General features: G+C 36.1%; 1 protein-coding gene across 2 annotated transcripts in view; it reads right to left on the bottom strand.

Annotated features, from left to right (window-relative positions):
• GSK3B (glycogen synthase kinase 3 beta) overlaps positions 1-22,541 on the bottom strand; it is a 267,304-nt gene that overhangs the window by 111,930 nt on the left and 132,833 nt on the right. For both annotated transcript variants that reach the window (XM_030941605.1, XM_030941598.1), the window contains exon 3: positions 13,827-13,910. In XM_030941605.1, coding sequence (XP_030797465.1) covers positions 13,827-13,910 — 84 coding nt within the window. The remainder of the gene's footprint in view (positions 1-13,826; positions 13,911-22,541) is intronic.

Here is a 22,541-nt window from a genome sequence, read left to right on the forward strand (position 1 = left end):
TAAATATCCATAAATCCACACTGATAGAAATACATGACTAGATTAATACATGGGGGAAAAGAGATATGTCCCTTATGCAAAATTAATTGAAATAATTTGTGTAGCTACTCCACCATTAAGGAAAAGAAGTATAGGGGCATAATTCCCACCTTAAGTGTAGTCTCTGCATAGCGACTTCCTTCCAAGGAATAAAGTATGGAAAGAGGGGGGGAAAGAGTAATTTTACAGTCAAGAAAACTAAACACTACATCAGTCAGGTGTTGAAAATCAGTTAACAGCAGTCATAAAGCATGTGTCCTAGATATGAAGTGATGAAAATGACACTTTACCTCTCTGTTGTCTTCTTGCCAAAAACCTGTAACCCCGGTTTTATCATTAAAAAAGCAGAGAAACTCCAATAGTAAGGCATCCTACAAAACATCTGACCAGTACTCCACAAAAGTGTCGAGATCATCAAAACCAAGGAAAGTCTAAGAAACTGCCATGGTGAAGAGGCAAGATAAGACCACTAACATCTCATTACATTGTAATGTGTGATCCTGAATGTGTTATTCTTTCTTCTACTTTGTAAATGTAATGTGGTATCTCAAAAGGGATCATAAACAAAACAAAAGACATTAGACAAAAACTAAGGAAATCTGAATGAACAATAATAATTAACTAACCGTAACAAATGTACCATATTAATGTCTTAACAATAGGGGAAACTTTGCAGGGTCTGTCCATATAGACATAAAAAGCCCTATTACTGTATTGTTGGTAAAGAGGGAACATGCTCCAAAATAATATATATGTTATTACATTTACATATAATGTATGTGCTCATACAGGCATATAAGAAATTTATATCTGTTAAGAGTGGGATTAGGGAATTTAGGGATTAGGGTAAAAAAGATTTCATTTTAATTTACTCCATTCTGTAATTTTTTAAATAATATGCATGAAATAACATTTTAGTTTTGCTGAAATATTAAAATAACATAAAAACAGATGACAAGTGATATTCAAAAGAAATTTCTTTATTTTTGAGCAGATGATAATTACCACCTCATTTGCTGTTAGTAACATTTATATTTTATGAGGAGGTCCTGATAATTCAAACTCAAGAGCTTTATTATTACTTATATATTCATTCTCTAGGTCACACTCCATTGAAAATGTTAGCATTTCATCAGTCAAGTTTCATCCAGATAATCAATAAACCACTTTAATAAGACATCAACATAAAACTTTAAGGAAGACAGACCAAGTGGGCTTAGATAGGTAATCACTTTATTTCCTTCAATAAAATTCCCTTCTATCAGTAATTTTCATATAGCAAGGTAAAGAGAGAGGAAAAGAGGAGAGAATTGTCTATTGTCAACCCGATCAAGGTACCATTTCTGTAATCTGGGGTTTTCATCTAATTGAAAAAGAACAACAATGACAACAGAATTATTATTATTATTTTATTTATTTATTTTTTTCAGATGCAGTCTCGTTCTGTTGCCCAGGCTGGAGTGCAGTGGCATGATCTTGGCTCACTGCAAGCTCCACCTCCCAGGTTCACACCAGTCTCCTGTCTCAGCCTCCCCAGTAGCTGGGACTACAGGCACCTGCCACCATGCCCGGCTAATTTTTGTATTTTTGGTAGAGACAGTGTTTCACCATGTTGGCCAGGATGGTCTCGATCTCCTGACCTCATGATCCGCCCACCTCGGCCTCCCAAAGTGCTGGGATTACAGGTGTGAGCCACCATGCCCAGCCTACAAAATTATTTTTATACTAGGAGGCTGACTTTGACCTAATCATTTATGAACCCACTTCTACTTTCTTAGCCTCATCTCCACTACCATCCCCACTACCCCAACTTTACATACCAGCAATTTCAAACTACTTGTATCTCCTCTACACACACTGTGCTATTAAACATCACCAAGTCTTTAAAATACTCTGTAGTCCTTGGCACACACCAGTTCTACAGTATTTATCTAAATAGTTCCTATTAATTGATATTAAAACCAATTCTTCACAGACTCTTTCAAAAAACAGAAGCAGAGGGAATACTTCTCCATGTCATTCTATGAAGCCAGTATTACCTGATACTAAAAGCAAAGACATGACAAGAAAAACAAAAACAAAACAAAACAAACCACTGATCAATATCCTTTATGAATATAGATGCAAAAATTCTTAACAAAGTACTGTTTAGCAACATATAAAAATGATTATACACTATGACCAAGTGAGATTAATCTCAGAAATGTAAGGTAGATTTAACATTCAAAAATCAACTTATATAAAACACCATTTTAATAAAAACAAAAACCACATAATCATGTCAATAGAGAAAAAGCACTTGCTAAAATCCAATACCCTTTCATAAAAATGCTTCAACAAGCTAGAAATAGAAGAGAACTTCCTCAACTGATAACATTACATGTGTGAAAAACCCAAGACTAACATCATACTTAAAGATGAAAGACTGAATGCTTTCTCCCTAAAATCAGGAGCAAGAACAAGAATGTCTGCTTTTACCTCTTCTAGTAAGCACTGTACTAGAGGCTCTAGCCAGAACAGTGGCAAGGAAAAAAAAAAAGGCTTCAGGTTAAAAAAAAAAAAAATATATATATATATATATATATATATATTTATATATAAACCTGGGAGGCAGAGGTCGAAGTGAGCCGAGATCGTACCACTGCACTCCAGTCTAGGTGACAAAGCGAGACTGGAGTGCAGTGGTACGATCTCGGCTCACTTCGACCTCTGCCTCCCAGGTTCAAGTGATTCTCCCACCTCAACCTCCCAAGTAGGTGGGATTACAGGTGCACACCACCATACCTGGCTAATTTTTGTTTTTAGTAGAGATAGGGTTTTGCCATGTTGACCAGGCTTGTCTCAAACTCGTGACCTCGGGTGATACATCTGCCTTGGCCTCCCAAAGGGCTGGGATTACAGGTGTTAGCCACCACACCCAGCCTTAGGTATTATATGTGGATAAAAAAATCAATTCATCAATGAGATATAACAATTATATACACATATGCACCGAACAACACAGCCCCCAATACATGAAACAAACACTAACAGAACAGAAGGGAGAAATGGGCAGCTGTACAATAGTTGGAGATTTCAATATACCACTCTCAGTAATGAACAGAACATCAAGACAAATCAATAAGGAAACAGTAAACTTGAACAACACTATAAACCAACAGGACCCAACATACATATATAGAATATGGCCACACCAAATAGCCGAGAACACATTATTTTGCACCTGAGCATAGGTCTAGGCAGGATAGACCATATATTAGGCCACAAAACAAATGTTAATAAATTTTCAATGACTGAAATCATGTGAAGTATCTTTTCTGACCACAATGAAATGAAACTAAAAATTAGTAACACAAGGGAAACTAGAAAATTCACAAATGTGTGGAAATCAAACAATTCACTGTAGACAACCAATGGTTCAAAGAAGATAACAGACAACACACTTGGTATAGTTTGGATTGTTTGTCCCCCTAAACCTCATGGTGAAAATTGATCCTCAGTGTTGGAGATGGAACCTAACGGGAGGTATCTGGGCCAGAGAGGTGGATCCCTCATGAATGGAATTGTGCCTTCCTCTCGATAATGAATGTGTTCTCATTCTCTGAGTTCCCTCCCACTACAACTGGTTAGTAAAAAGAGCCTGGCACCTCTCTGCTATCTGGCCATGTAACCACTGCATATGTTGGCTCCCCTTCACCTTCCGCCATGAGTGGAGGCAGCCCGAGGTTTTCACTTTCTAGCAAGTGGAACTGCGAGCTAAATAAATCTCCTTTCTTTACAAATTACTTGGCCTCAGGCATTCCTTTATAGCAGCACTAAACTAAGATAATACTCTTAAACAAGAAAAATTTTTAAATAGTTAAGACATAATACCAAGACTTATGGGATGCAGCAAAGACAGTGCTCAGAAGGAAATTTACAGCTGTAAATGCTTACATTAAGAAAGAAGATGTCAAATCATTAATCTAACTCTACAACCGGAGAACTACAAAAAGAAGAAACTGAACCCAAAGCTAGCAGAAGGAAGAAAATAATAAATATATGAACGGACATGAATAAAACAGAGAACAGAAAAACAATAGAATCAACAAAACTAAAAGTATTTTTATTTTTAAATCAACGAAACTGACAAACCCTTAAAAGAGTTTAGACGTAGGGACAGACTGACAAATAAAAAGAAGAAAAATAACTAAAATCAGAAATGAAAGTGGGGCCATTACTACTAACCTCATAGAAACAAAGGATGAAAACAGCATACTATAAATAATCATATGTTAACATATTAGACAATCTGGATGAAATGGGCAAATTCCTGCAAACACACAGATTATCAAACTGACTCAAAATGAAACAGACAATCTTAACAAACATATACACAAGTAGAGCTTTAATTAGTAATAAAGAAAAAACTTCCCAACAAAGTAAAGTCCAGGACCTGATGATTTCAGTGGTAACTTCTGCCAGTTTATTAAAGAAGAAATTAATAATAATCCTAAAACTCTTCTTAAAAAAATAGAAAAGGAAGGAGCACTTCTTACCTGATTCTACAAGACCAGCACTACCCTACACCAAAGAGAGATAGACACATCACAAGAAAGAAAAATTACAAACCAATATCCCTTATAAATATAAATGCAAAAATCCTCATGAAAATACCAGAATACGAAACCCAATAGCATATTAAAAGGATTATACCCCATGACCATGATTGGGGTATAATCCTTTATCTCAGGAAAACAACAGTGGTTCAACATAAGAAAATCAATGTAATATATCTTGCTAATAAAATGATGGAAAAAACCCCACATGATCATCTCAATTATCACCAAAAGGGCATTTGATAAACTCCAATTCCATTTCATAAAAAAAATGAAAATGTTTTAAAAATAACAGTGATCGCTGCATTATATCATATATGTAATTAATGTTCTTGAATTTATACAATTATATATTGATATTTAGCAATGAATATCCCAAAAGGAAAATTAAGAAAACAATTCCTTTACAATAACACAATCTATAGAAATAGTTATTGTAATACCTATAACAAATTTTAATATACTTCAAAAAACAAATGTTAATATCTGGGCTGAGCCTATTTTAGCTCTCTGTTTTCTGGAACTATCTAGAAGGCTTTTAATAAATCTACATATCCAACTTCACACTGTCTCAGGCACCTGGCTAAGCATTAAAGAAACAAAATAAAATTTCACCATGCTGTTGAGAATTACACAACCTAGTAAAAAGATCTAGTTAAAAAAATAAAAGAAGTATGTGCAAGATATTCCAAGGAGAGAGAAGCTTTTGAGGCTAAAGGGGGTGGGTAGAGAAAATAGTGAGATATCAGATGGAGCTACTTTTGAGCAGATAATACAATGAAAAAGAACTCAACTAACAAAAATAGAGCAGGGGTGGAGGGTAGGAAAGAGGCATTCCAGAAGGTATTTGCATTAACAGGGATAATACAACATACTCTGACAACTGCACATACTTTGGGCAAGGCTAGAACACAGATAGCCTGAGAGAAAGGAGAGATGAGTCGAGTAAGGTCACTATATAGATGTTCAAAGACCTTGTATGTCATGCTAAGAAATAGGGAATTTACCTTTTAGGTAAGTGAGGAAGTGATACAATCAGAAAGATTGCTTGCTGCCATGTTATATGAGGGATGGTCACAACTCCCATCTCCAACATCTCCAATGCTAATTGATCACATAAAGCTTTTGGTAAACCCAGACAATAAATTCTTAAGACAATGACCCATATTGTCTCTTCTAATTGTTTAGAATAATCTATGATTTATCCCTGTTTTAAAATACTGTTTAGTCTAGGGGTGGGGAGGAAGTAAAGGTATGTACTAGAAGAGAAATCACTAAGAGTTTAGATAAGAAATAATGTGGGCCTGAACTAAGGCAGCATTATCAGTGAAATAGAAAGAACAGATTCAAGTAAGTCAACAAAAAGGTCTAGGATAACATCCAGGTTTCTTATTTTAATAATTGATATATAGCAGGGATAAGGGGAGTCTTAAATTCTAACATGCTAAATGCGACAGCTCAGGCTTCCAGGTAGAGACTTCTGGTTAGTACTAAAACTTGAGGCTCTAGAGTTCATCAGGGAGACCTCAACTGAAGATAAACATTAGAGAGTCACTGAAGTCACGAGGATTGAGAATATGGCCCAGCGTAAGTATGAAAGTAAAGAAAAATGGAGAATAAAACCCTAGGGAACAACAAGAACTAATGGTTAGAGGTAATGAAAGAAAAACTCATACACGATACTATACACACTTTACTTACATGGCCACTATTTTCATAGTAACGTAAGTGTGTGTGTGTGTGTATACACAGGGTGTATATAACACAAGTATATATATATAAAAAATATATATAAAACACAAGTGTGTGTGTGTATATATATATACACTATCCTCATTTCAGCAATAAGGAGAAAGGTTAAGCAATTTGCTTGAGGACACATAGCCAGTACACAGCAGAGTCACTATTCACACCCAGATTGACTCTTTATACTATACTGCTTCAAAATTAACAAGGAACTGTTCTTGGCCTTTTCTTTCTTTCTTTCATCCCTTAATATAACCATATGCACACATACCTGCTCTCAAAAAAGTTAAAACTGAATTAGAAATGAGTACATATACACACATACAAGTTTTAGAAACCTCTGATAAAAGTTCCTTACTAAAAGTAAAACTTAAAACTAAGAGTGGTGGTATTAGGGAAGATTAATGGAATCCAGAGCTAGACTGCCTGGGCTCAAATCTCATCAAAACATTTCTAATAAATATTTATAAATATTTACATAGCTTAATGTATCTCCTTGGCTCTTGGGTGAATGACTTCATAATTCTACTTTATCCTTTGGGGGTCAGAGATTTCTTTGAAAATCAAATACTTCCTGCAAACTAGAAATTTAAAATACTGGTTTAAATCACTCTACGGGCAGGTCACTTAACTTCTCTCCATCTCCTCTTCATAGTACTGTTGTGAGGATTAAATGAGTAAATATAAGTAATGTGTTCAGATTAATGCCCGGCATATAGCATCATATACTTTTAAGCTATTATTATAATTACCATTATTACTAGTACCACAACTATCATTATTATTATTATTATTATTTTTTAAGATGGAGTTTTGCTCTTGTTGCCCAAGCTGGACTGCAATGGCACAATCTCGGCTCACTGAAACCTCCGCCTCCCGGGTTCAAGCAATTCTCCTGCGTCAGCCTCCCGAGTAGCTGGGATTACAGGCGCTTGCCACCACACCTGGCTACTTTAAAAAAATTTTTTTTTATTTTTAGTAGAAATGGGGTTTCACCATGTTAGCCAGGCTGGTCTCAAATTCCTGACCCCAGGTGATTCACCCGTGTTGGCCTCCCAAAAGTGCTGGGATTACAGGCATGAGACACCGCGCCCGGCCTATTGCTACTATTAATATTATAATCTCCCCTTGTTTGATAATTTATTAAGATATTTTTAAATGTTCTATTTCTAGCACACTGCTTCTGGAGGAATGTACATTCTGTGCTAAACACTATAGCATACTATACAGACTCTGGAGTCAGACTACTTGGAGCGGACTCCCAACACTGCCATTTAGTAGTTGTATGGTAACTTTCTTAACTGCTGTTGTGTCAGTTTCTTCTATAAAATAGTGCTTCTATAAAACAGTTGTTCTGTAAAATAGTACCCATTCTTTAATGGGTTGCTATGAGGTTTAAGTGAGTTATAAAATATGTAAATGGCTCAGGACAATGTCTGACATATAGAAAGTGCAATATATATTTGCTATTAATAAACACAATAATAGGTAAAATAGTAAATTAATGTTTATTAAGTGTTAACTTATATGCCAGGTACTATAATAAGCACTTGATAACATTATTACATTTGTTCCTTACAAAACCCCTACTGTGCAGATGACGGGGAAGAGGCTTATAAAAGTAAGTATCTTGCCCAGAGTCATACTACTATCAAGTGGCAAAAATGGAACGCAAACCCAAATATTTCTAGCTACAAAGCCAGTCCTCTTTACTTTTCAGAATGAATCCTTGGCATATATGTCACCTCTATCCTTTCCTCTCCAGAGCTAGTGGTAGACGGGCACAATTAAGCACAGCATTCTGCTCCCTGATACCAGATGCAGTGGTATAATCCTCCCCTTCTGGCACAGGTCCCCATTACTATCAATAGAACAAAGGTGGCATGAGAAATAAAATCAACTGTCATCTTTGTTATTTGAACAGTCTTTCACAAAGTAGAAGGCAGAGGTTCTTCTCTTTATTATTAAAGTAATCTATGAATCACAAGGAAAAAACCTTTTACATGAAAAGTTACTTAGAGAAGTTTTTCTTACAGAAAACTATTAATTGATTGAAATAAAACTTAAGTATCTTGTAAAGACATAATATAGTTTTTATTTTTATTTTTTATTTTTTGAGACGGAGTTTCACTCTTGTTGCCCAAGCTGGAGTACAATGGGGCAATCTCGGCTCACTGCAACCTCCGCCTCCCGGGTTCAAGCAATTCTCCTGCCTCAGCCTCTCAAGAAGCTGGGATTACAGGCACCCGTCACCACACCCAGCTAATTTTTTGTATTTTTAGTAGAGATGGGGTTTCACTGTTGGCCAAGCTGGTCTCAAACTCCTGACCGCAGGCGATTCACCCACCATGGTCTCCCAAAATACTGGGATTAACGGTGTGAGCCACTGCACCTAGCTCATAACATAGCTTTGATCATATGACCTTCAGAGTCCTAGAGTTCTATGGGGTAAGCTATAACTCAGAAAAGGCAAAATCAGCTGATTCCACACCTTAGCTTCAACTAGGGCAACTCTGCTTTTTATATGTTCTATCAGAGGTCTTCATAAGATTTCACTGGGGATGTAGAAAGTTTCTACTGCCAAATATCAAAAAAAGAGAAAGACTATTCTATAAGATACTTGAAATTCACAAAAGTATAAGCCCTGAGTTTCAAAACACTCAAATATCCCATTTTTCTCTAAGGGGAAGGTAAGAGAGGAGGTACTACTTACTCTAAACTAAATCAGAGTTAGTTACTACTGGGTAACATAGAGTATATGAAGTGACTACATGATGCTCTAGTTACTACAGCAAACATTAATAATTCCAACCAGAAAACTAAGGCTAATTAGTTCACATCTCTAATCTCTGTCCTGACTTAATTCCCCTTTCTTCTAGTTACATTGGCTACCCCTTTCCCCTCTTACAGGCTAAAAGCTGATTATCCACAATTCCCAAAGAAAGTCTTTAAAATGCAAAAGGCAGAATACAATAAAAAGAAGGTTATCAAAATAGACACACATTCAAGTCAAACCGTGGTCAGTGAAATGTAAAACATGCCTGTTATTACAGAAATCCTACTTTAATTCTCCCAGAGCTGCAAAAGTACTTACAGACAGAAATTATTACAAGGCCACAGGGTAGCTTAGCTACAATTCTAAAACTGAAAATAACAATGTGGGAATAGATAAAATATTATATAGTACAACAATGGAATATTAGATAACCAAAATACCTATACATATTATGAGGCAAGAAAAAAAAATCTGTATGAGATCATAAATTATTATGCATATACCTATATAAGCATGTGCATATGGAAAAAGATACACAGAAAGGTCAAGACAGTGGTAGTGAATAATTCAGTTGTTTTCCTCAACATTTTCCAAAAAGGGAGTAATAGAGGCCCAGAGAGAAGAGACACTAAGAGAGACAATGAAGGATATTTAAGACAGATGAGAACCCATATAAAGATTTAGAAACAATCAGAAAGAGAGTGGAATGGGTAAAATCCCATTGAAAAATGGGTATAGAAATCCAGAGAAAGAGGTTGATGGAGACCCATAAAGAGGACCCATAAGGAGACCCATAAAGAGGAAATAAGAGAGGAAGAGAGACAGAGAGACAGAGAGAAAAAGGCTGTGGGGGAGAAGAGAGAGACAAGAAAGAAAGAGACAGAGAAAAGAGAGAGTTATATGGAGGGAAAAGAAATCCAAAAAGAGGGGATGACATAGACCAAGAGAGGGGGACAAAAACCTAGAGACAGAAAGATAGAGACCTGGAGCCTACAGTGAAAGGTCGAGGAATCTGGAAAGGGAAAGAGAGACTAAAGACAAAGGAGAAAAAAGGGCTAGAGAAAGAGACTGATAGAAAATAGCGAGGGAAAGAAAGTCAGAGATGATTATAGAGAATGAGAGAATTTTTTTAAATTCCCAAATACATTTGAAGTCATCTATTCTAGAACCTAACCAAGCCTTTCATCTCTCTAATCCTGAAACAAGGAGTTATTTTTTCTCATCTTCACAATGTCCTCAACTAATCTCCCTAATTGCCTCCTCAAACATCCTGTAGGCTCATGTTCTTATCACCGATCTCCCTCCCAAAACATTCCCTCAAAAATCTCAAAAGAAAGTTTCTAATAACCTCAATCTCTTCTTGGAGGGTTCTTTTTACTGTCTTGCCCTAGAGAAAACCAGGATCTCACCTAAACCTCAAAAGACACCTCAAAAAGAAAACTGAGACCTCAAGTAATGACCTCAATCTCTTCCTGGAGGGTTCTTTTTACCGTTTTGCCCTAGAGAAAACCTGAATCTCACCTAAAGGCACTGGTTTCCTTGCAGTTCTTTCAAATGAACACTGCTGTCACCCCTTGACAAATTCTAGAAACAGAAGGCAATAAATATTGCCAAACTGCTGGCTTTTCACTGTCCTGGCCTCAAACAGCACTCCATATCTCCTCCCTCCCCAAGCTCCACATGGCTACACACCCTCTCTATCCTACTTTGTCAATGTCACTTCTCCACCTAGAGCCACCACCACCGTCTATGAAGTCACACATGTATCTGTCTACTGGGCATCTCTACTTGCATGTGTCATAAGCATCTCAAATGATTAATTTATTATTTCTTCCTCCAAAACTCTTCTCATACATAATACACACAAGCAATACATGATGCTTCTGCTAGAAAAATGCCTACCAAATACAGGACTGCCATATTCCAAGATAAATCATCTTCAAGGATTTGCAAGAATTTCACAGACATTTAGGTTCCTTTCTAAACAGCAGTGAATACTCTCAGCAACCTATTCCAAGAAAGTCAGAACTGAACTGAAAATAACTAACCTGAGCACTCAACCCTAGAAAAGAATCCATCTTCTCCTATGGGAAGAAATAGTTTACTACTTGGTCTCCTGAAGGATATCTTAGTCCTGCCAGAATAATTCAGAAGTGGAGATTATGAGTGGGGCAAAAAGAAATTATCTTTTTGGTGGCTGGGAGACTATGGGAAGTCTTGAACCTATGTATTTCTGCACATCTTAGAAACATTTCCTTTTTTTTTGACAAAGAAGGACCATTATTTTCAGCAATATACCACAACTTTTCTTCTTCCTTTTTGTTTTTAATGAAGCTATCCCAAAATTAGGAGGTGTCTTTTATTTTTTAACTTTGGAAAATTTACAAAGCTCAAGAGAAAGTTCTGACATAAAGAAAATACTAGAAGATCTATTTTTGTTTTTATAATAGCGGTTAATCTCTGTTAATGACTTCTAATTGCTCTTTATCTGTAAGAACCTTTAAGATAAGTAAGAAATCGAGAACAGCAGCAAAGAGGAAATTATCCTCTGGGGCATACAGATAAGAGACAGTCAGTTGTCACCTCCAGTGAAGGATTAAGTCAGGGTAAGAGCTGACTATGACAGGAGTTTTCCACCAAACCAAAACCAGACAAGTAAGCCATCATCAGGTGCCTTGCATTCAAACGGTTTGATAATCTTTCTTTTCTGCTCTTCAACTTCTTAAGAGTTAAAGGAGTTAATATTTATAAAGCATTAAAACAGTTCCTAGCATATAAGGAATGTTATATACATTAAAGTAAGTAATCAAAGAGAAAATGTTTAAGAACTCTGGGAGTAGGCCTTTTTTCAAATCAATCTATTGTAATCCAGCAGTTCATGGAACACATAATTCTTACCCAGGAGTATCATGATTCATCTAGTAACAACAACAACAAAATGAAGATGCAAAATTCCATTACAAAGAACGTACTTGTGAACATAACAGAGGCTCTATAATTTTACTTAAGAAGACACAGAAAAACACAAACACATGCCCAAACAGATCAGAAAAGATAATAATAGGCCATTTGGTAGGTTAAAAAAAAAAAAAAAGGGCCGGGCACGGTGGCTCAAGCCTGTAATCCCAGCACTTTGGGAGGCCGAGACGGGCGGATCACGAGGTCAGGAGATCGAGACCATCCTGGCTAACACCGTGAAACCCCGTCTCTACTAAAAAATACAAAAAACTAGCCGGGCGAGGTGGCGGGCACCTGTAGTCCCAGCTACTCGGGAGGCTGAGGCAGGAGAATGGCGTAAACCCGGGAGGCGGAGCTTGCAGTGAGCTGAGATCTGGCCACTGCACTCCAACCTGGGTGACAGAGCGAGACTCCGTCTCAAAAAAAAAAAAAAAGTAGTATGAACCAAGTAACAGAGTTTAGAAATAAAAAAGCTCTAATACTTATGAGGGTTTACAATCCCTAGTAAACCAGAGGTATCATTTAAACTAAAAAAAAGAGCAACTGAAAAGCAAGTGTCAATACAGGGCCAATTTGCTAACTATAGTTGTTAAAACGTATTAGTTACAATACATGTGTATATATGCAACAATTATACATCTGTAGGCATTTATATCAAAATTCGGGCTTAATACATTGACATCTTCCTATATAATAGGCACTGTAATAAAAATAAATATTTTCTAAGGAAATAATCTAAATAAACTTTAATAGAAAATGTTGTCAGGCAATATTTGCTGTAAAAAAAAAAGCTTAATAGAAAATGGCTAAAAATTATACTAGAAAACAGGTAAAGTAACAAGAACACTGAGCTAGAAATCAAGTATTATGGATCTAAGAACATTAGATATTATATGCATGAAATCTGAAGTCCAAAATACCAAGTGAAGTTCCAAAGTCATATTTATTTAGCCAAAAGAATCAAGTGATTTGTTACCTGCCCTGCCTATGCACTCCAAACCACTGAAAAGAAAGAAAGGATAGCGGCAGGCAGAAAAATAAAGACACCAAGGAAAAGCAGAAATTTATTTTCTTTGCTCCAACTTCATTGATTATTGCATCTTCTGAAGAGAAAGACGGGTTGGGGGAGTTATTAGCAACACAAAGTCTTCCTTACCCTTTGCTTTCACAGAATTCATTGTGATCAGACATAGGGATCACTTAAAGTAAGCTCTGCAATATTACATCTTTTCCAAGTTTTTCACTGGCCAAGGATGGCTCAACTTGCTTCCAAATGTTTAACCTTCATTCTGTTCCTACCAAAGTCCTCTTGCTACCTTTTTACCTCTTATCAACTTCACTTAACAAAATGACTTAATTTTCCTCCCTGCAATAAATAGGTAAACTATCAGAGGACTATGTAAGCACATAAGGAACATAGATTCTTTAAAAAAATAAAAAAAGTATATAGATTTTCTTGAGAAGTGAAGACAGATGCTTTAACAAAGAAAATTCTTACAAGTGCATTCCCTTTATCTCACTAATGCTTTCCTGATATAACTAATGATATTCAATGACCATATCTTGGACTGAGTATTGCTGGGGCTAATGTTTTGGAATTTTTCCATTCTATTAGCAAAACTGTCTTATTGGGGGGGGGGGGGAGATTAATTTCTAGAAAAAGAACAAATTTATCACAATGTTCAGTACACACTTTGTGTCAAACCTACCTTCTCACCACTGGAGTAGAAGAAATAACGCAATCGGACTATGTTACAGTGATCTAGCTTTCTCATGATCTGGAGCTCTCGGTTCTGAAAAGGAAACACATAAACATATATTTTTAAAGGATAACAGCTATTCATCATAGTGAACAAGATGCTTCTGAAATAACATTAAGCAATAAAATTAGATATGCTACTAAAAGTGTGATCTGTAGACTGGTACTGATCTGCAAAATATTTGTTACTAGTCCATGAAATATCTGTTACTGCTCTCCAATAAGACAAATACAGAAATTGAGAGTGTTTAGAGTTTTTATAACAATGAGAGAATAAATTGGTATCTATGAATATGATAATAAGAATTAGGACCCATATTTTATTTTTTAAAAATTTCATCTTTCTAGCAATGCATTTGTATATTTCACAAAAATAAGTCTTCGATGAATTCAAAATTGTAAAAACTGTTACTTTACCACAAATAGCTTGATCTTGTTTTCTAAGATGCAGTGAGAAAAAAAAACAACAAAAAAAACCGAGCATCAACTCCATGAGAAGAGCTCAGTTGCTAAGTTTTAGAAAAAGTGAATGCAAAGCGAAACTCCATCTCAAAAAGAAAAGAAAAGAAATCATACAGTCCTGATAGATTTGTGACCACACAAAACTATTTTCCCTTCGGGAAGTTTCAAAGTTATGTTCATTCTTCAAAAGAAGAAATTACTGAATAATATGATGATTTCTTCATACCACAGACTTTGCAGCAGTAAATCTGGCTAGACTGTACATTAACAAAGAGGTTATTATAGTCCAACAATATACTTGACTGTCAGAAATCCAGTTAATGAAGGACAAATTACATAACACACAGAAACAATACCAAAATTCCAGCTTTCTAGCCAAAAAAAGCTTTAAAGTAATGATTTAGAAGAGCTAGAAAACATAAAGTATATACCTAAGAATCTGGAAAGGAAATGGTGTTACGGTTAGAAAAGAGGCCAAGAAGGATGGGGATGAGGATGCGTTGGGACCAAAGAACCAGGTAAAGACAGTTATCCTAGAATAGGAAGAGTAGGATGGCTTCTAGTTCTGAGAAGATGAGAGCAGAAGTGAAATGTTCCTTTAAACTGACCTTTCAAAGTTGGGCTTATGTGTACAATGGTATTTAAAATCCTTTTATAAGATATCAATCTTTCATTCCATTACTTGTTAGTAAAATTATGGAAACAGAAAGTCAGAAAGTAAACAGAAAGTAAGTCAGAAAGTATAGTACAACTACTTAAACAAATAACTGACAACAGGCTCTTAAGTGTTAACTGGTACAGAGAGAGGAACACAGAAAACTACAGACTTCAAAATTGTGTCCATTTCCATTACAAATTGAAGCTAATTCTGGAAGTATTTCTATACTTTGTTTGTTTGTCTGAGACAGTGTTTCACTCTTGTTGCCCAGGCTGGAGTACAATGGCATAACCTCGGCTCACTGCAACCTTCGCCTCCTGGGTTTTCTTCTGCCTCAGCCTCCTGAGTACCTGGCATTACAGAGGCCTGCCACCATGCCCAGCTAATTATTTTAATATTTTTAGTAGAGACGGGGTTTCACCATGTTGACCAGACTGGTCTCGAACTCCTGACCTCAGGCAATCCACCTGCCTCAGCCTCCCAAAGTGCTGAGATTACAGGCGTGAGCCATAGTGCCTGGCCTCTATACTTTGTTAATTCACATTTAGGTAGCTGGGTTTGAGGGAGAACTGCTAGTAAATCAATACTCATTCCTCTCATAACATACAGCTATTAAGATTGATTTTTAAACATAGCCAACTATGTTAAAGTAAGTTATTTACTTTTCCAGACTCATTAACCAAGGTAACAGAGTATTAAATTCCCAGACAACAGAAGTTGTATAAGATTGTGCATATATTTTTGATCAAAAAGAATGCATAAGTAAAGCAAGAACAAGGACCTAAGTATTCAGCTACATTTACTCTTCCTATTGTGTTGCTTTAAAAATGTCTTGTTTTAGATAAGGAGGTTAGAGAAAATCTCATGAAGCAGTTAAGATATGAACACAAGCCTGAATGATATGAAGGTAAGAACCATGCGAAGATCTGAGGAAACAGCACTGTGGTTATAGGGAACTGCAAATGTAAAAACCTAGTGGTGGGCTTGGCATATTCAAGAATCAGCCAGAAAGATAATGTGGCTGCATCATTCTGAGTAAGGAGAGAGAAAGATGGGAGTTAAGTTCAGAGAGGTAGGAGTTATGTTCAGAGAGGTAAGCAGGCACAAGATCATACAAACCTTCATCAAACACGGTAAGAAACTGAATTTCACTCTAAATGTAAAGGGAAGCTAATGGAGGTTTTGACCAGGAAAGGGATACAATCAGATTTACCTTTCAGACTAGCATTCTATCATTTGAACCCAGGAGGTACAGGTTGCGGCGAGCTGAGATCGCGCCACAGCACTGGGCGACAGAGTGAGACTCTGTCTCCAAAAAAAAAAAAAAAAAAAAAAAAAAAAAAAAAAAAAAAAAAAAAGGGGGGGCATTCTAAAAATTTAAGACAATAAGTTTGAAGGAAAAAGTAGATAAAGAGTTCTGTTTTTTATCTATGAAGTTTGAAATCCTTATTAGATGTTCACGTGAGGTCAGGGTAGAAGCTAAGGCTGGAAAAATGCATTTGGGAGTCATCTAGATAAAGGAGATTTAAAGCAAGGGTACCTAATAATATCACCTAAGGAAGTTCATACAGAAAAAAAAATTCATGACATGAAAAATAGAGGACAGAGTAGTTAACAAAACCCGAAGAAAAATAAGAAAGAATCTTATCTTAGAAGCCACGTTAAAATTTTTTTAGAAAAACTGAGTGACCATTTATATCAAAAGCTACTGAAAGATGCATTAAGTGAAGCAAGTATAAGGACCTAAATATTCATCTATGTTTACTCTTCTGTTCCTATTGTGTTACTTTAGAAATATCTCTATTTTACATAAGGAAGCCAGAGAAAACCTTATGAAGGAGGTTAAGATATGAACATCAACCTGAAAGATATAAAGGTAAGAACCATGTGAAGATCTAGGGAAGATGGCTACAGGGAAATGCAAACGTAAAAACTCAGTGGTGGGCTTGGCATATTCAAGAAATAGCCAGAAGGATAATGGCTAGATAAAAACAGGAAAATGACAATTGCTATGACAAATGCAAGATGTTGGTGACTCTTACAAGAATGGTTTCAGTAGAACAATGGTGAAAAAACTGACTAGATTGAATTAAAGTGGGTGTAGGGGACACAGGGTCCGAAGGGGTTAGGAAGTTTGAGGAGAGATTTCCAGAATGATGAGGGTAGCAAATCCACTCCTCCAAAATACTTATAAAACTGAAGTACACTGAAGAAAACAATCACTTCAGGGCTCTGGAAACTAAGCAAAGGCAACAACAAATTGAGAAGTTTTTCTTAAAAAGCTGCTAGATATGACAGTACAGTAGAGGAAAGTGGCCTTCTTTGCCTAGGGATGCTACCGTCCCCTACAACCACCCAACTCAATCAGTGAGGCAGTTTTCCCAGGGCAGTGTTGCCAGTGAAAACCAGAGGGCTATGGTCATTTAGGATACAGAGCAAAAACCCATGCCTAGTGGTACTGGCAATAAAAATAGCAAATTTGGAAGGAAACAAAGGGGAAAGGCCCATAGCTCTGCTAAAATGAGAATGTAGTCCCAGCTGGATAAAATGACAGACTAGAAAGATACCCAGAAATTTAATAAGGGGATACTGGAAATGAGAGAGGCACAGAGATTCTAAATAAGCTCCCCACACGTACCTGTCTGACAGTCAGTGCACATATGAGGGGGAGGCTCAAGAGAGCTCCAGAGAAAGTAAAAGCCAAGGCTAATGTGAAAACTGTCAGAACTTTGAATACACTTCCCAACTCACACATAGGATCATCAAAAAATGCTGAAAGTGGCTGGGTGCAGTGGCTCACACCTGCAATCCCAGCACTTTGGGAGGCTGAGGTGGCAGACCAGCCTGACTAACATGGTGAAACCCAGTCTCTACTAAAAATACAAAATTAGCCGGGTTTGGTGGCACATGCCTGTAATCCCAGATACTCGGGAGGCTGAGACAGGAGAACTGTTTGAACCTGGGAGGTGGAGGTTTCAGTGAGCCGAGATCGCACCATTGCCCTCCAGCCTGGGCAACAAGAGAGAAACTCTATCTCAAAAAAAAAGCTGAAAGTTTAAAAAAAAATTCAAGATGTTTAAGCACAATCTCTAAGCAATAACTGGCTGACCATGAAGCTATACAAAGAGCTGATCCTAGAAAATCAGGTTTAAAAATGGAAATTAGAATTAAAATTTTAACACAGAATTCTAGGGCTTCTATCTGTTGGGAAGAACAGTTCTACAGATTATGTACAGGTTAGTTATTTAAAAACAAAACAAAAACACAAAACAATCATTTGTCAGGAGGTTTTAAAAAAAAAAATCAGGCCAGGCGCAGTGGCTCACGTCTCTAATCCTAGCACTTTGGGAGGCTGAAGCAGGCTGGTCGCTTGAGCCTAGGAGTTCAAGACTAGCCTGGGCAACAAGGAAACCTCATCTCTATAAAAAATACAAAAATTAGCTGGGCATGGTGACGTGTACCACTAGTCCCAGCTACTCAGGAAGCCAAGTGAGAGGATGGTTTTAGCCTGAGAGGTGGAGGTTACAGTAAGCTGAGATCATGCCACTGCACTTCAGCCTGGGAAACAGGCCAGACCCTGTCTCAAAAAAATAATTCAGAACCTAGTGTTGCTACAATATATAATATGCCCAATTGAAAAAAAAATTGTGAGACATGCAAACTACAGAAGAAGTTGACCTATAATCAGGTTAAAAAAAAGCAGTCAACAGAAATTAACTCCTAGTGGGCACAGCTGTTGGATTTAGCAGATAAAGAATACAAAGCAGCTATTATAATTTATAATTAAGTTCAAAAAATTAAAGGAAACCATATTTCAAAAATTAAAGAAAAACTATGACAATTGCACAACAAATAGAGAATCTCAATAAAGAAACGTTAACTTTTAAAACACGAGAGTTAACTAGAGTTGAAACACATTATAACAAAAATGAGATTCACTATGTCCTCAAGAGAATATTTGAGATGGCATTAAAAAAAAAATCAGTGAACTTAAAAATAAAGAAATAGAAATTGTCCAAAAGAAAGAAAAAAGAGGGAAAAAATACTGCAGAAAAATAAACAGAGCCTCAGAGACCTCTGGGATAACATCACACATATCAACATATGTGTAAAGGCAGAACTGGAAAAAGAGAAAGGAGAAAAAAATGTTAGAAGAAATAATGGCTGAAAATTTCCCAAATTTGATGAAAATCACTAATCTATCAAGCCATGGAAGATCAATGAACCCCAAATATGATAAACACAGGGATCAACATCTAAGCATATCACATTTAAACAGTTTGAAGCCGCCAAAAAAAAAAAAAAAAAAAAAACATGAAAGGAACAACAGAGAAATTACTCATCACATACATGGGAAAAATAATACAATTAATAGCTGACTAAACATCAGGAAAAAACGGAAGCCAGAAGGCAGTAACAAAAAATTTTAAAAAACTGTCAACTAAGAATTCTATTTACTGCAAAAGTATTCTTCAAACAAGAAAGGAAGAATAAAGACATCCTCAAACTTAAAAAAAAAAAAAAGATGGAGAATATCTTAAAGTTGAAATACTTGAACAAGTACCTTGAGCTAAAAGGAAACGACACCATATGTTAATTGAAATTCACAACAACAAGTGAGGACCACCAGATGTATTAAATATAAATGAGAAAATATAAAAGACTGTAAATATATTTTTATTTCCTCTTAATTTCATTAAAAGACAGAATATAACAACAGTTGGGTTTATAATGCAAATAAATGTAATACATAAAGCAATAACAGCAAAAAGGAGGGGGAGAAAACAAAGTTATAATGGAGCAAAAGTGTTATATTTTACAGAAATTAGATCAGTATTAACCTAAAGTTGGTGATGATAAATTGGAATGCAAATTGTAATTCTTAGAGCAACCACTAAGAAAATAGTATTTTTAATGTTAAAAATCAACAGCATACCTAAGACGATACACTAAAAAATATTTGTTCAACACAAAAGAAGATAGTAACGAAGAACGGAGAACAAATATAATGAGAGATATAGAAAACAAAGAGCAAAATGGCACAAGTAATTCCAACTACATCACATACTACATAAAATGTGAATGAGCTAAGCATACAATCAAAAGCCTGGATAAAAAGAAAGGTGCAACTATAATCTATCCCTAGGAATTAATACTTCAGATTCAAAGACACAAACAACTTAAAAGTATGAAGAATGATATACGATACAAACAGTAACCAAGACAGATGGAGTGGCAAATGTTAGCAGAGAGACAGAGACGGAGAGACAGAGAGACACAGAGACACGCATTGCCTACAAGATAAAGTCTAAATCACTTTATAATCTGGCCTCTACTTTTCAGTTTAGTCTTCCACTCATGACCAATGTGAACTCTATATTATAGCTAGATCCTTACTTCTCACTCTTCCTGAATATACTGTTTCATTCCCAATTCTGGAGCAGTTGTACTCCCAATTCTATTACATTTACCATCACATTACCATCAGTGGAATGTGTTGACTCTTTCTCCAACCTACACACATTCTAAGCCTATCCTTTAAGTACCTATTTAACTTTTACCTTTTTAATGAGGCCATCACTAATCTTTCCCTGCAGCATTTACAAATATTTTGTTATTTACTATATATTCTCTTGGTTTTATTTTTACTACAGTTCACTGATGTTACATAAAAGGATACTTTTCAAAAGTACCTTACAGAAATCAGATATTACATTACAGTCACTATACAGACACAGACACAGACACACACTCACAAACCCTGCCCAACCAACATACTATAAGGGTTTTAAGACATCTTTCTGCATTACTCACAGAGTTCTCAGAGCAGGTTACTTTGTCTTTAACAAAGTAATTTCCCAGTTTCTGTAATTTCTTCTACTTTCCAACTTGGTATTATTTTCCAAACTATGGGCACCAGCCAATCAGCATTGAGAAGGAAGTGTGGAAGGAGAACAGAACAGAACAGAACAGAATAGAATAAAATAGAATAGAGGAATAACAATAGAATAGAATGGAACAGAATATCACTTTACATATAGTAAGGTTTTTTTTTTTTTCATGAAACTTGTAACTATTTTTCTGTGCACGGGGCTGCAATGTTAAAATGCATGTCTTACTTTAAGGTCATAGTTAGAAATTTTAAATTGTAGTAACTAACCTGCCTGTAAAGGCATCTTTTTTCAAACAGAAAAGACAAAAGAAAACATGTAAACAAGATTCTTACTAATCATTCCCAACTTATTTATAAAACAAAATGACTACCCAAGACGGAGTAAGCATAGTATCAGTATTTAAAAAGCCTAAATGGCACATCTAAAGGAAAACTTATCCTTTTGTTTTAACCAATACTCATTAACATATATCCACCTCTAGATTAGACACAGAGGCTTTTACTCATTTTTACAATATCTGACATCTCATGCTTTAAAAAAAAGAGAAAGAAAAACTTCTGGAAGCTAAAGCACAGAGTGAAAAAGTTCCAGAAGGGTATATTTTTGTACCATTACATAAAGTTTAATAAAGGAAAAGTAAACTTTTAGGTGAAGAAACAACCAGCAAGCTTAATATTGTGGGTGTATGGTGGGCAGCATATGGCTATCATCTTTTGTTCTTCATCAAAGTTTGTTGTGTTGGGAGATCTTCCCCTACCACAGAAAATTCCACTTTCACAAAATCTAGTAAAATTGGATTAACTTCCAATGCTTTGCTTAAAGAATATTTTCCCAAAGTACATCTTCTGCAAAAAAAATGAAGGTTATCCAAAGTTGCATTATCCATCCTTAGTCATCATAATAAGACTGAAAAAACATTTAATTCATCTCTAAATCTTTGATTTTACAGTAAATTCAGTTGCCTTAAAAGAACCAACAGCCCCCCTCCAAAAAAAAAACCCTTAAAATAACCCCATTTGCACAAGTATATTTTTAATTGATACATGATATTTTACCTATTTATGAGGTATGTGGATATTCTGTTCCATGCATAGAACGTGTAATGATCACATTTTGAAGCCAACTATGTGTCAGAACTGGGGGCCCTAAGAATACAAACATTTACAATCTTTAAATGTTTTACAGTCTAATGGATGAGTAAACCAACAACTATAACACAATGTGATTAAGTCGAGCTCATTTAAAAAGTGCTATAGATACTTGGGGACAGGAGCTAAGAAAAATTTGCTTATTAATTTGTAAAATTCTGGAATGCAGTCACGTGGAAGGTCTTAAAGATAGCGCTAAATATTACAAGGCATAAAGAACCACTGATGTGTTTTTTTTGCTTTTGTTGTTGTTGTTGAGACAGAGTCTCACTCTATCACCCAGGCTGGAGTGCGGTGGCATGATCTCAACTCACTGCAACCTCCACCTCCTGGGTTCAAGAGATTCTCCTGCCTCAGACTCCTGAGTAGCTGGGATTACAGGGGCCTGCCACCACGGCTTGTTAATTTTGCATTCTTAGTAGAGACGGGTTTTCACCATGTTGGCCAGGTTGGTCTCGAACTCCTCACCTCAGGTGATCCGCCTGCCTCGGCCTCCCAAAGTG

Source organism: Rhinopithecus roxellana, chromosome 1 (assembly GCF_007565055.1).
Source record: "Rhinopithecus roxellana isolate Shanxi Qingling chromosome 1, ASM756505v1, whole genome shotgun sequence".
Taxonomy (NCBI): Eukaryota; Metazoa; Chordata; class Mammalia; order Primates; family Cercopithecidae; genus Rhinopithecus; species Rhinopithecus roxellana.